This window comes from Salvelinus sp. IW2-2015, linkage group LG18, assembly GCF_002910315.2.
Source record: "Salvelinus sp. IW2-2015 linkage group LG18, ASM291031v2, whole genome shotgun sequence".
In the NCBI taxonomy this organism is placed as follows: Eukaryota; Metazoa; Chordata; class Actinopteri; order Salmoniformes; family Salmonidae; genus Salvelinus; species Salvelinus sp. IW2-2015.
In genome coordinates this window covers 48,359,573-48,374,405 of record NC_036858.1, presented here as the reverse complement: position 1 = coordinate 48,374,405, position 14,833 = coordinate 48,359,573, and the positions used below count along the sequence as shown (strand labels likewise).

The window sequence follows — 14,833 nt, the reverse complement described above, 5'->3', positions numbered from 1 at the left end:
AAGGGGGGACACTCTTGACCAAAAACTGCTAGAGACCTATATCTATCGTACCCTGCTTCGAAAGCCAAGTCAAAAAAACAGTTACCGACCATTTCGAATCCCACCATACCTCTCCGCTATGCATCTGGTTTCAGAGCTGGTCATGGGTGGTGCTCCTCAGCCACGCTCAAGGTCCTAAACGATATCTTAACCGCCATCGATAAGAAACAATACTGTGCAGGCGGATTCATTGACCTGGCCAAGGCTTTCGACTCTGTCAATCACCACATCCTCATCGGCAGACTCGACAGCCTTGGTTTCTCAAATGATTGCCTCGCCTGGTTCACCAACTACTTCTCTGATATAGTTCAGTGTGTCAAGTCGGAGGGTCTGTGTCCGGGCCCTCTGGCAGTCTTTATGGAGGTGCCACAGGGTTCAATTCTTGGACCGACTCTCTTCTCTGATATACATCAATGATGTCGCTCTTGCTGCTGGTGAGTCTCTGATCCACCTCTATGCAGACGACACCATCTGTATACTTCTGGCCCTTCTTTGGACTCTGTGTTAACAACCCTCCAGGGCGAGCTTCAATGCCATACAACTCTCTCTTCCGTGGCCTCCAATTGCTCTTAAATACAAGTAAAACTAAAATGCATGCTCTTCAACCGATCGCTACCTGGCCCGCCTGTCCAACATCACTACCTCTGGACGGCTCTGACTTAGAATATGTGGACAACTACAAATACCTAGGTGTCTGGTTAGACTGTAAACTCTCCTTCCAGACTCACATCAAACATCTCCAATCCAAAGTTAAATCTAGAATTGGCTTCCTATTCCGCAACAAAGCATCCTTCACTCATGCTGCCAAACATACCCTTGTAAAACTGACCATCCACCAATCCTCGACTTCAGGGATGTCATTTACAAAATAGGCTCCAATACCTACTCAATAAATTGGATGCAGTCCATCACAGTGCCATCCGTTTTGTCACCAAAGCCCCATATACTACCACCACTGCGACCTGTACGCATCTCGTTGGCTGGCCCTCGCTTCATACTTGTGCCAAACCCACTGGCTCCAGGTCATCTACAAGACCCTGCTAGGTAAGTCCCCCTATTCACTCCGCAGTCTCGCTGGTCACCATAGCAGCACCCACCGTAGCATACGCTCCAGCAGGTATATCTCTCTGGTCACCCCAAAACCAATTCTTCCTTTGGCCGCCTCTCCTTCCAGTTCTCTGATGCAATGACTGGAACGAACTACAAAAATCTCTGAAACTGGAAACACTTATCTCCCTCCACTAGCTTTAAGCACGCAGCTGTCAGAGCAGCTCATAGATTACTTGCACCTGTACATTAGCCATCTATAATTTAGCCAAACAACTACCTCTTTCCCTACTGTATTTATTTATTTATTATTTTGCTCCTTTGCACCCCATTATTTATATCTCTACTTTGCACATTCTTCCACTGCAAATCAACCATTCGTGTTTTACTTGCTATATTTTGATTTACTTCGCCACCATGGCCTTTTTTGCCTTTACCTCCCTTATCTCACCTCTCTTGCTCACATTGTATATAGACTTATTTTCTACTGTATTATTGACTGTATGTTTGTTTTACTCCATGTGTAACTCTGTGTTGTTGTATGTGTCGAACTGTTTTGCTTTATCTTGGCCAGGTCGCAATTGTAAATGAGAACGTGTTCTCAACTTGCCTACCTGGTTAAATAAAAGGTAAAATAAATATATTGAATACAGAATTCAAGCATTCACAGTGTAGGTTGTGAAAGGTATGTGAACCCCTAGGCTAATGACTTGGAGTCCAATCAATGAGATGAGATTGGAGATGTTGATTAGAGCTGCGTTGCCCTATAAAAAACACTCACAGAATTTGAGTTTGCTATTCATAAGCATTGCCTGATGTGAACCATGCCTCGAACCAAAGAGATCTCAGAGGACCTAAGATTAAGAATTGTTGACTTGCATAAAGCTGGAAAGGGTTACGAAAGTATCTCTAAAAGCGTTGATGTTCATCAGTCCACGGTAGACAAATTGTCTATAAATTGAGAAAGTTCAGCACTGTTGCTACTCTCCCTATGAGTGGCCGTCCTGCAAAGATGACTGCAAGAGCACAGCACAGAATGCTCAATGAGGTTAAGAAGAATCCTAGAGTGTCAGCTAAAGACTTACAGAAATCTCTGGAACATGCTCACATCTCTGTTAACGAGTCTACGATACGTAAAACACGAAACAAGAATGGTGTTCATGGGAGGACACCACAGAAGAAGCCACTGCTGTTCAAAAAACCCATTGCTGCACGTCTGAAGTTTGCAAAAGTGCACCTGGATGTTCCACAGCGCTTCTGGCAAAATATTCTGTGTACAGATGAACCTACAGTTGAGTTGTTTTTTAAGGAACACACAACATTATGTATGGAGAGAGAAAAAAAGGCACAGCACACCAACATCAAAACCTCATCCCAACTGTAAAGTATGGTGGAGGGAGCATCATTGTTTGGGGCTGCTTTGCTACAGAAAACGTTTGGTTGAGGTTTATTGCTGCCAAAGGAGGGTCAACCAGTTATTAAATCCAAGGGTTCACATACTTTTCCCACCCTGCACTGTGAATGTTTACATGGTGTGTTCAATAAAGACATGAAAATGTGTAATTGTTAGTGTGTTATTAGTTTAAGATTAATTTAAGCATACTGTGTTTGTCTATTGCTGTGACCTAGATGAAGATCAGATCAAATTTAGCAGAAATACAGGTATTTCCAAAGGGTTCACATACAGTTGCAGTCGGAGGTTTACATAGACCTTAGCCAAATACATTTCAACTCAGTTTTTCACAATCCCTGACATTAAATCCTAGTAAAAAAATCCTGTCTTAGGTCAGTTACGATCACCACTTTATTTTAAGAATGTGAAATGTCAGAATAGTAGTAAAGAGTGATTTATTTCAACTTTTATTTATTTTATCACATTCTCAGTGGGTCAGAAGTTACACTCAATTAGTATTTGGTAGCATTGCCTTTAAATTGTTTAACTTGGGTCAAACATTTTGGGTAGCCTTCCACAAGCTTCCCACAATAAGTTGGGTGAATTTTGACCCATTCCTCCTGACATAGCTGGTGTAACTGAGTCAGGTTTGTAGGCCTCCTTGCTTGCGCAAGCTTTTTCAGTTCTACCCACACATTTTCTATGTCAATTAGCCTATCAGAAGCTTCTAAAGACATGACATAATTTTCTGTAATTCTCCAAGCTGTTTGTTAACAATTGTTGGAAAAATTACGTGTCATGCACAAAGTAGATGTCCTAACCGACTTGCCAAAACTATAGTTTGTTAACAAGAAATGTATGGAGTGGTTGAAAAACGAGTTTTAATGACTCCAACCTAAGTGTTGGTAAACTTCCGACTTCAACTGTACTTTTTCTTGCCTCTGTAATTTAAATAATATAGCCAAAATAATTCATTTTCATTTCTTCTTGGCTACCTGTCTGGCTCCTGACCTATTTAGTGTTTATATGCTGTTTAATACGACATGTAGCCTATTTGAAATAATGAGCGCTTCTTAGTCACCTTTTCCTGTTGTTTATTAAAATACTTTTCAATACTTCAAAACCAAATGGTAGGTCCAGGTAGTCACAAAAATATACTGACAAAATATATAAACGCAACATGAAACAATTTCAAAGATTTTAGTAAATTGAAATTAATTAGGCCCTAATTTATGGATTTCACATGACTGGGAATAAAGATATGCATCTGATGGTCATAGATACCTTAAAAGAAATTGGCCTCACAATGTGCCTCAAGATCTCGTCACAGTATGTATTTCTGTGCATTCAAATTGCCATTGATAAAAATGTAATTGTGGTTGTTGTCCATAGTTTATGCCTGCCTATGCCATAACCCCCTCTCCACCATGGGGAACTCTGTTCACAATGTTGATATCAGCAAACCGCTCACCCACACAACGCCATACATATGGACTGCGGTTGTGAGGCAAATTTCTCTTTGAGAAATGAACATTCAATTATCTGGCAACAGCTCTGGTGGGGATTCCTGCAGTCTGCATGCCAATTGCATGCTCCCTCAACTTGAGACATCTGTGGCGTTGTGTGACGAAGATGCACATTTTAGAATGGCCTTTTATGGTCCCCAGTACAAGGTGCACCTGTGTAATGATCATGCTGTTTAATCAGCTTCTTGATATGGATTATCTTGGAAAAGGAGAAATGCTCATTAATAGGCATGTAAACACATTTTAAAGAAATAAGCTTTTTGTGCGAATGGAACATTTCTGGGATATTTTATTCCAGCTCATGAAACATGGGACCAACACTTTACATGTTGTGTACTTTTGTTCAGGGTAGATAGATGGGTGTTGGTTAAATTGTGATTTTAATGAATGGAGCGAATTTGCAGCGGCATTTATTTTTTGAGTGAGTAGCAGTTTTTAGCGGAGCGGTTGGAAAGGATGTGGAGCGCTGGAGCTCTGAGTGATGAGTGGGATTTCCAACCTGCTCAACTGCACTCACATACTCTGTTACCTGGTAACCCTGTGTTTTGTGTATAATGTCTACCCGTGGTTGCTGACTTTGTCGCCCTCCCTGTCCCAGGTACATTTACATCCCATTAGGAGGCTCTCACCACGGGCTGCTGTGGAAGATGCTGTCCACGGCTCTGGCATTTGGCTTTGTGTGTTTCTGGCATGGAGGACATGACTACCTACAGTACTGGGCTCTGATGAACTGGGTCGGGGTGCTGGTGGAGAATGGAGTGACAATCCTCATCTCTTCTCCCCTCGTCTATCCATCTATTGTAAGTCACTGAAGTCTTTACTCACATTAGCCCTCATCTACCCCTCTATTGTTTGTGAGAACACATGATTGATTGAATTAATGAATGAATGTCATAGGTTTTGCAAACGTGTGCGAAAATGGACTGAACCTATTGATTTGCTGGACATTGCCTTAACTCGTGTCTGTAGAACCGTCCCAACAATTTGTTTCTGAATTACTAACTGTTCCTCTAAGGCTCTTTGAAATGCATCTGGTCTTTCCATGTGGGTAGGGTTGATAGTGTCTCTGTGTGTGTGTTGGTGTCTGTCTGTGTTGGTGTCTGTCTGTATACAGTATGTTTAAACGCACTGCTCTAAGTTGACTGATTTACAGCAAAGCCATAAAAACGATGTGGGAGGACTTATCAGTTCAACCCACACACACACACACACAAAGTGCTTAGTCGAGCCTGGGTCTGTTGGCTGACTCTCCATCACACTGGAAGGGCAGAGAAGCTGAGGCCTGGACCCTCCTTTCTTTCTTTCGCTCCATCTCTGCCTCTCTTTTGCTTTCGCTCTGGGAGAATCTTGAATCCTCATGTCCTCTTTTGAAAAAGGTTCAAGGTAATCGATGAGAGGAAACGTGGAAACAAATACTCTTGTATGAAATGAGACTCCTCTAGCATGTCCTCAGGCAAATGAGGTTTACAGAGTTTGAATCCCAAAATACATGTGTAATGTGGTAAAAAGAAATGGGCTAGTTTTGCTAGACATTTTATAGATAAAAGGATAAGTAGCTTTTATCATTCCAAACAGCTCTTTCAAAGGGGGTGTGGTGGATTTCAATTTCATGGTAGAATACATCTGAGCATCCTACACTGGAGAAGGCAATTTAGGAGATGAGCAAACTCCTCTGTTCACTTCTTTTTTTTTTTTTTTCAATTTAAAGTTTTATTAAGTTTTCAATCAACCAACCAAACACATTCCACATTCACAGATGTGACAGACTAAAAAAAAAATATATATATATAATAATAATAAAAAATTGTTTTATATATATATAAATATATACATATATACATATACATACATACATACATACATATATATATACATACACACACACATACACACAAATAATAATTATAACAACATTTTAAATATAGAACTTGCAGCAGCACTATCAAGGTTCTTATTAGCTATTTCCAGCCTTAGCTGAGATGACGAGCCAATAATTAGTTTTTAGATTTTACAGCACCTTACACAACACGCATCTTCTCATCTCCCTGATCCCCCCCCCATTCACTCTGTCCAATTTGAAATATAGTTGAGTAGTGGAGACCAGAGTCTGTCAAACTTGGGCTGTCTCTTGTGGAGGTCATAAGTGAGCTTTTCAAGAGGGAGAAAGTCAACAATCTGGTCAATCCACATTTTAAATGTAGGAGAAGTATTAGAGGCCCATAATAGAAGAATACATTTCTTAGCAAAGTATGTAATGGTCATAAGCAAATTTTCTCTGTCAGGATCAAGAACAAAGTCCTGCTGGGCATTAAGAAGATAAAGCCACGGGGTCATATCAAACTGTACATCTAGTATTTTCTGTGCAGCATGTATAGATTGCCAAAATCTGGCAATCTCTCTACAGCTCCAAAATACATGCATATAGGTTCCACTTTCAGAGGTACATCTTTTACAGTTAGGAGAAATGTCTGTTTTCATTYTATGGAGTCTCAAGGGAGTGTAATAAAATGTGTACAAAAAAATTGTAATTAGATTCTTTCATTTTTACATTAGTAGAGGAGCAGTATACCCTGTCGCAAACCTCCGCCCATAACTCATCACTGATAGTCAGACCAAGGTCCTTTTCCCAGATTATTTTCAAAGGAGTAAAGGAGGAGCCTCCTTTCTCAGAAAGGAGTCTATAGATATAGGATATTTTGCCTTTAATGGATTGTGCTGTGACAAGAAGGGTTTCAACTTCATTCAACTGAGTTCTAAACCTCCTCTTGGAAGTAAATGAGGAGATGACATGTCTAATTTGAAGATGTTAAAAATAAAAAATAAATGGGATCTTGGCACATTGAATTCACTGCAGAGCTCTTGAAAGGATTTCAGTGTAGTGGTCTTCTGATGAAATAGGTCTGAAAAGGTCCTGATTCCTAGAGTATGCCAAAGATTAAAGTTGGCATCCCTCAGGGCTTTTGGCAAGTCTGGGTTGCCAACTATAGGCGAGTGAGAACATATTTGGGAGGAGATGCCCAGGTATTTCTTACAGTCCCTCCACGCTAGTAGGGTGCTGTAAATCACAAATGTTTTGGCTATGTTGCCCACTTCACTAAAGTTATTAATGAATATAGTTGAGCTTAGTGGCAATGAACCACAGGATTGGGCTTCTATCTGGATCCACGTTGACTCTTGTCTGTTTGTGATCCATGTTAGCATGTTGCGGATTTGGGCAGACCAGTAGTACAATTGAGGGGAGGGAAGGGCAAGACCACCCTTAGATTCAGGTTTCGATAGAGTGGAGAGCTTGATCCTAGGTTTTTTATTGCCCCATATAAATTTGGTGATGCTTTGGTTAATTGTTTTGAAAAAGGAAGCTGGGAGATAGCATGGGAGCATCTGAAATAAATAGTTCAGTCTAGGGAGGATGTTCATACGGATTACATTAATTCTTCCTACTAAGCTAATTGGGAGGGAGATCCAGGTTTGGAGGTTGTTCTTGATTCGATCCAGGAGTGGAAGATAATTCTCCTTGAAAAGCCTATTCAGATCTGGTGTTATGAATATCCCAAGGTATTGAAACCCCTGTGTCTTCCATTGGAATGGGCATAGTGTCTTCATAGACTGGGGGCATTTGGCATTTGGATGAGAGTATAGTGATTTGATCCATTTAATAAAGTTTGGGCCCATATTGAACTTTTCTAAGACTGAGAACAGAAAGCTCCACTCCATCCTGTCGAACGCCTTCTCAGCATCCAGTGAAGCCAGCAGGACAGGGGTCTTCTGTGCGTTTACTTGATCAATAATATCAAAAAGACGGCGAATGTTATCAGAAGAGTATCTGTCTCTAATAAATCCAGTTTGGTCCGCTTTTATTATTTTGGGAAGAATTGTGTTTAGTCTTTTGGCGAGCAATTTGGTAATTATTTTGTAGTCGAAATCCAACAAGCTTATGGGCCGGAAGGAGGAGCAGGATAGAGGGTCCTTGTCTTTTTTGAGCAACACTGTAATGCGAGCTGTGTGCATTGAGTCTGGGAGAACTCAGTTTTTGCAAAAATCCTCCAGCATTGGCATGAAAATAGGGCTAAGCTGGGGCCAAAAAGCTTTGTAGAACTCTCTGGGGAATCCATCTGGGCCTGGGGACTTGTTAGGTGGCATGGAGGTAATTGCCTCCAGGATCTCCTCAGGAGTGAAGGGGGAGTTGATCTTCTTGGTCGGTCTCTGATAGTTTAGGTAGCGAGATTCCCTCTAGGAAGGAGTGGAGTTCTGCCTCTGTGTGTTTTCTCTCAGAGGTATATAGTTTGCAGTAAAAATCATGAAAAGTTAAATTGATCTTTTTTGGGTCATATGTGACCTCTGACTGCTCTTTTTTTAATTGATAAGCAAGCAATCTACTAGGCCTATTGCTATACTCATGGTATTTCTGTTTAGTAAAGAAAACTTTTTTTTTAATCTCCCGAGTATAGTCCAAATTCAGTTTGGCTTTGGCTGCTTTAAGTTGACTCCAGGAGGTGCTGTCTGTGGATTGTTTATGTACTTTTTCACAGCGTTCCAGCTCCCTCTCCAGATCTAGCCTGTGTGCTTCCATTGCTTTTTTCTTAGAGGAAGCATATGCAATTAGATGACCTCTTAGTGTGGCTTTAGCAGCGTCCCACAGTGATCCGAAAGCGCTATGGGTCCGATTGTACACGTGGCTGAATTTATGAAACTCTTTGGGATAMAAATGTAATCTATACGGGAGTAGGTGTTATGGACATTAGAGTAGTATGTATAGTCCATAGATGAGCTATTAGTCTCTCTCCAGATATCTATCAGTCCCATCTCTTTAGTAAGAGAGTTCAACATCTTTGCAGATCTAGGATTTGTGGTGGGGACTTGAGACGATTTGTCTAGGGTTGGGTTCAGGGTACAATTAAAATCTCCGGCCAACACTCCAAAGGAAACACAATGCTCATTGAACAGGGTTATCATTTTCGGCATAAAAGCAGGAGTATCTGTGTTAGGGGCGTATATGTTTAAAATAGTAATTGGTTGCCCATACAGTGACCCAGTTATCAAAATAAATCTCCCCTCCGGATCAGATATGTTTTTGTCAATTATGAATGGAACATTCTTATGGATAAGTATGGCTGTACCTCTACTGATGGATTTGAAAGCTGAGAAATACACCTGTCCCACCCAAGCTCTGCGGAGTTTGGCATGTTCAGCATCACAGAGGTGTGTCTCTTGCAATAGCGCGATGTCTGCTTTTTCCTTTTTTAGAGCACATAGTATCTTTTTCCGTTTTATTGCATGACCTAGACCATGGCAGTTCCATGTCAATAGATTTATGTTACTAGTCATCGTCATCGAACAGTAATCGAACTTTAGTGCAAGTCATCTCTGGGTAAAGGTGGATAGTAGTTACAGCTGCGTTCACATAAAAGGAAAATAAATGGTGTACATAAAATAACAATCTCTGAACACCCCAACCGAGTTCCCAAACAACTCGACATATCCCGTTGGATCTATTACCTCCCCGCTCAGTCACAATTCTGTGTTCCAACAAAAAAAAAACGGGAACAGTTAGCAACGCACAACGTCTCCCCCTCCCCACCAAAGAAATGCCTCATCCTCTCCGCCCCGCATTGAGTAAATGACAACGTAGCCCCCGTCCAGACCACATTAAAAAAGGGAGAAAATATAATCAATAGCCCAGCCTACATATAATGGGCCTATCCCTCTCAGCTAAAGGAACATAAATATAGATTAGACGGCTATAATGACATTTAGCAGGGCGGGTGGGTCTTTGGATGGCGGCTATATGTTGTCTTACCTCCTTTAGTAATAATAGTAATCGCATTTAGTCATTGGTCCATTTCTCATTGACCGGGGTTGTCTTTCAAAAAACGTTTTGCCTCTTCGGGAGTTTTGAAGTGTCGCAGGGCTCCTTGGTGAAGAATCCTGAGCTCGTTTGGGTATTTGAATCCCCTAAAGATGCCTCGGTCAATGGAGCATTGTCTTCACCTCGTCAAAACTTTGCGGCGGTATTTCCAGCTGACAGGTTTCTGAAGTAAGGTCAGTTTGGCCGTTTGTTTCCCACTGTAATGCGTGTGGTTATTCGCCGGCCTGCTAGACGTCGTTCGACTTTGTGCGGTTGAATCTCCAGGTAAACGCATATGTGGGATTAGGGCGCGGTGGTTGTCTGGCTGCTGGTGGGGGGCCTCCAGTGCTCGGTGAGCTCTCTCGAGGTCTTATGGGACCTGTCGGGGACAGTGGTGAGCCACTCGGGAGTTTCTTTCAGCTAGCCGGATCAGTGGCATTGTTTTCCCTCTTCTTTTCGCCCAGATTAATAGAACACAATTATTCCTTCGCCCTGTTGTTCCAGGTCCTCTGTTTTCTCTTCCAGCCTGCCTCTATTTTTTTTAGCATATGCTATTGTTTCCATTGCGTCTGTCAATAAGTTTGTCCGTGGATAGGATTCGCCCCTCTGCCTCGCTCCAGGCGCCCCGCGTTTATCTTGGTATGTTTAGTCAGCCAAAGCATTTTCCAGGATTGTCACCTTGCCCCCTATCGCACTGAGCTGAGCGTTAATGGCATCTAGTTTAGTGTTGAGTTCTGTACGTTGGGATCTCAGCTCAGAAAAGATGTCTTCGACAGAGTGCGAGGTTGGCATTCGTTGGGCCTCGGGGGGGAACGGGTCCTCTTGCTCCTGGCTAATGGCGCTAGCTTTTTCTGAAGCTAGCTGCTTCTTGGAGGCTTTTTCCGTCGCTAGTGCTCGAGTCCGGGTAAAAATGTCACCTGTAGTGTCGCCTTTTGTAGACGCCATGACTTTTTGACTAAAGCTAAATGAGGTTAAACTTGAAGTGGAGGTATGATTAGGAATTGGAAACTACTTGTGYGGAGCTCCTAGTTCATGCGGCCATCTCGTTCAGGGGTCACGTGATCCCCCCTCTGTTCACTTCTTAACAAATTGACACGCTTACATATGGCAACCACTTATCCGTTCTCTTTGTCAGTCAACTTCAGTACAACATACTATGGGGGAGTCGCACTCTAGCGACTTCAGTTGAAGGATCTACAATCCTGCCTGACAAAGCCAATGAAATCTGCGCCTCTCTGGAAGCCCTGCCTTACACAGCTGATAGGCGTGAGGCTCGGATTAATTCATAAAATTATTCCCATCACCCCTGTGTGAACCAAAACGATTCACACTACTAAAACAAACAATTGGAACACAAGACTGTCTTACGTTGCGCCAAATAAACTGTCCCTTAGTGGTAGAGCATGGCCGCCCCCTGGACGTTGTAGGCTGAAGTTTGTGTGGTTGTTATAAGTCTCCTAATCACAAACAATTAGTTATTCTTCAAATTGTTTGGCCTGCCTATAGCAATAGGTAAAATAACTAACGTGACCGAAACAATGAAAGCTAACAAGCCGGGTTCGGGTTTGCAACCAATGAATTAAAAGATACTCACGTTGGATGTCTTGTATGTCTCTGCTCGGTGTGTGTTCAGGCTGCCCTCTCTCAAATCTGTTAGTTTGGGAGACTAGGGGACGACTGGCACTGTTCTTTAGGGGGCTTGGTGTTTCCGATAGTAACTTCCTCTCCTGGGTGCCAGTACCTCGGCTGAGTCTGTGTTGTGGCACGAGGAGATGGTTTGGGTCATTGGTCTGGTCTAATGTCCCCTGGTTCCTGTGTTGTGCTCTGTCAACGGTTACGGTAGGCTACTCTGAGAGAGGTATCCCCCCCACCGCTTGTGTCTGCCTTGGTTAGGCCCTGCTTGCCTCTCTTCAATTCCTGGAGTTGGAGGGAATAGAGAGGGTGAGGATTGTGTGCTCCTCCCCTGAGCAGCTGCGCAACTCAACAAAACATTGCTGTGACGGTGCCCCCGCGTTTTGTTACGGAAAATGGGGTACTATGTCAGCCATTGCTGGAGCCCTCTTTGCCCATAAGGGGGCTGGGCTTCATGCAGGCTATACAGTCTCACGGAAGCGCAATGTGTGTTGGAAGCTTTTCCATGTTTAATGCCCCTCTGGAACCCTGCATTCCATGGATATAATGTGGTGGTTGGTAGCAGAGTCAAGCAGGGTTGGACATGACCATGCTATTATCCAACACACAGTCTCTGTGGTTTATATGAACTCTGAAATGAGCTGTCTTTCTCCAGCTCACCGCTTTTCATTCCTGGGGGAATTGGATTCAATTACGAATCGCCCATGTCTGTTAGCACAAAAGGGGTTTGTTTTTCAGAGCTGTCTGTCCCATTCCCAGCTAGGCTACAAGGCGCTTGGTCGCCAGTACCTATGACTGGTCGGTAGGGTAACCTTCATGATAAAAAAATCCCTGGGTCTATTTTTAATGTTGCGGTTCAGTGCTGGGTGCCAGCTGGTTACTGTAACACATCCAAGTGAGCCGCATTGTGACAACAGTACCCCCAGGTGGTACTGCCAATCGGGGTTTATCAYTGATCACCGAAGCCCTTGTACCGAGAGTGGGCCAGGCTTTAGGCAAATTCCGGAGTCCCACAGTGTTCGAAGGTGTCAAAAGTGTTGTCTCCCACATGTGAGTTCGATGAAAAGTGTCCCTTCTCGATGTTCAGACACACGGTTGTCAATAGTGGTGGAAATGGAAGAAGAACCAATATTTCCCAGTCCACAAGGTGGCGTTCCATCAGGGTACAGGCTACAATTTCTTGTGTCYCCCACGCTTCTGCAGCATCATATCGACTGTTCCAGAGGCCTCTGYGCCCGTTTTGAGGGAGGAATTATTGCCTCCATCTCCAGAAGCAGGCAATCCGAGTGGTTCCTTTGTCGAAGATCCAGGACGGCTGGTACAGACAATATTTCCTGGTTCCGAAAAGGGACGGGCTTTGCTTCCCATTCTAGACCTACAGTGCCTTTGGAAAGTATTCAGACACCATTACTTTTTCCACATTTTGTTAAGTTATTCTAAAATTTAGTAAATAGTTTTTCCCCCTCGGCAATCGACACACAATACCCCATAATGACAAAGCAAAGACAGGTTTTTAGAAATGTTTGCTAATTTATAAAATATAAAAAACTGAAATAATACATTTACATAAGTATTCAGACCCTTTACTCAGTACTTTGTTGAAGCACCTTTGGCAGCGATTACAGCCTCCATTCTTCTTGGGTATAACGCTACAAGCTTGGCACACCTGTATTTGGGAGTTTCTCCTATTCTTCTCTGCAGCTCCGTCAGGTTAGATAATGAGCGTTGCTGCACAGATATTTTCAGGTCTCTGCAAAGATGTTTGATCGGGTTCAAGTCCGGGCTCTGGCTGGGCCACTCAAGGACATTCCGAGAGTTTTCCTGAAGYCACTCCTGCATTGTCTTGGCTGTGTGCTTAGGGTCGCTGTCCTGTTGGAAGGTGAACCTTCAGCTCCAGTCTGAGGTCCTGAGCACTCTGGAGCAGGTTTTCATAATGGATCTCTCTGTACTTTGCTTTGTTCATCTTTCCCTCGACCCTGACTAGTCTCCCAGTCCCTGCCACTGAAAACATCCCCACAGCATGATGGTGCCACCTGAGGAGTGGCTTCCGTCTGGCCACTCTACCATAAAGGCCTGATTGGTGGAGTGCTGCAGAGATGGCTGTCCTTCTGTAAGGGTCTCCCATCTCCACAGAGGAACTCTGGAGCTCTGTCAGTGACCATTGGGTTCTTGGTCACCTCCCTGACCAAGGCCCTTCTCCCCCGATTGCTCAGTTTGGCCGGGTGGCCAGCTCTAGGAAGAGTCTTGGTGGTTCCAAACTTCTTCCATTTAAGAATGATGGAGGCCATTGTGTTCTTGGGGGTCTTCAATGCTGCAGAAATGTTTTGGTACCCTTCCCCAGATCTGTGCCTCGACACAATCCTGTCTCAGAGCTCTACGAACAATTCCTTCGACCTCATGGCTTGGTTTTTGCTCTGACATGCACTGCAAACTGTAGGACCTTATAGAAACTGGTGTGTGCCTTTCCAAGTCATGTCTCATAGCAAAGGGTCTAAATACTTATGTAAATAAGGTATTTCTGTTTTAATTTTATAAATGTAAAAACCTGTTTTCGCTTTGTCATTATGGGGTATTGTGTGAAGATTGCTGAGAAATTGCTTTATTTAATACATTTTAGAATAAGGCTGTAACGTAACAAAATGTGAAAAAAGTCAAGGGGTCTGTGTGTGTGTGTCTCCTGCAGTATGCTGCAGTGTTTCCGCTAGATTAGTCTCTTCTAGGTGGAGCGCAAAGCAACATCCAGGTCAATTGAAACCAACAGAAGCCAAACTCTTTTAGGCAGGAGGGAACACAGAACAGATGTCACTACCATCAGTACAGAGGAAGCAAAACCTGCTATCATACCTGAACTAGTGGAGTTCAATAAAAAGCATTTGGTCCTTCTGTACGAGACTAAAATAATAAAGTCTCATTCAACATGCTGTGAAGGGAATGGAACTGTGTACGGTTCATGACACATTTTTCATACTACTGTAGCTATCTGAGATGATTCCCTTAATTTCTGGTGACAGAGGTTGAAGGGAGCTAAACAAATAGCTGTTGGGAGAGAAATAGCAGGGCGGAGAGGAAGGGAGGTGGGGCGTGGAAAGAGGAGAATAGGAGACTTGGGGAAATCAGCAGAAGCATCCCAACTTCCCATCATCAATCATCCTATCACTGTCATAAGAAGCCAAGTCAGGCAGACACACACAACACACAACAACACACACACACACACCACACACACACACACACACAGCACACACACACACACACACACACACACACAACACACACACACACACACACACACACACACACACATACACAGCACACAACACACACACAGCACAACACACACACACACACTAG

General features: G+C 43.2%; 1 protein-coding gene across 4 annotated transcripts in view; it reads left to right on the top strand.

Annotated features, from left to right (window-relative positions):
- Window positions 1-14,833, top strand: part of hhat (hedgehog acyltransferase) — a 216,940-nt gene that overhangs the window by 86,110 nt on the left and 115,997 nt on the right. For all 4 annotated transcript variants that reach the window (XM_070448561.1, XM_024008316.3, XM_024008315.3 and 1 more), the window contains one exon: window positions 4,604-4,805. In XM_070448561.1, coding sequence (XP_070304662.1) covers window positions 4,604-4,805 — 202 coding nt within the window. The remainder of the gene's footprint in view (window positions 1-4,603; window positions 4,806-14,833) is intronic.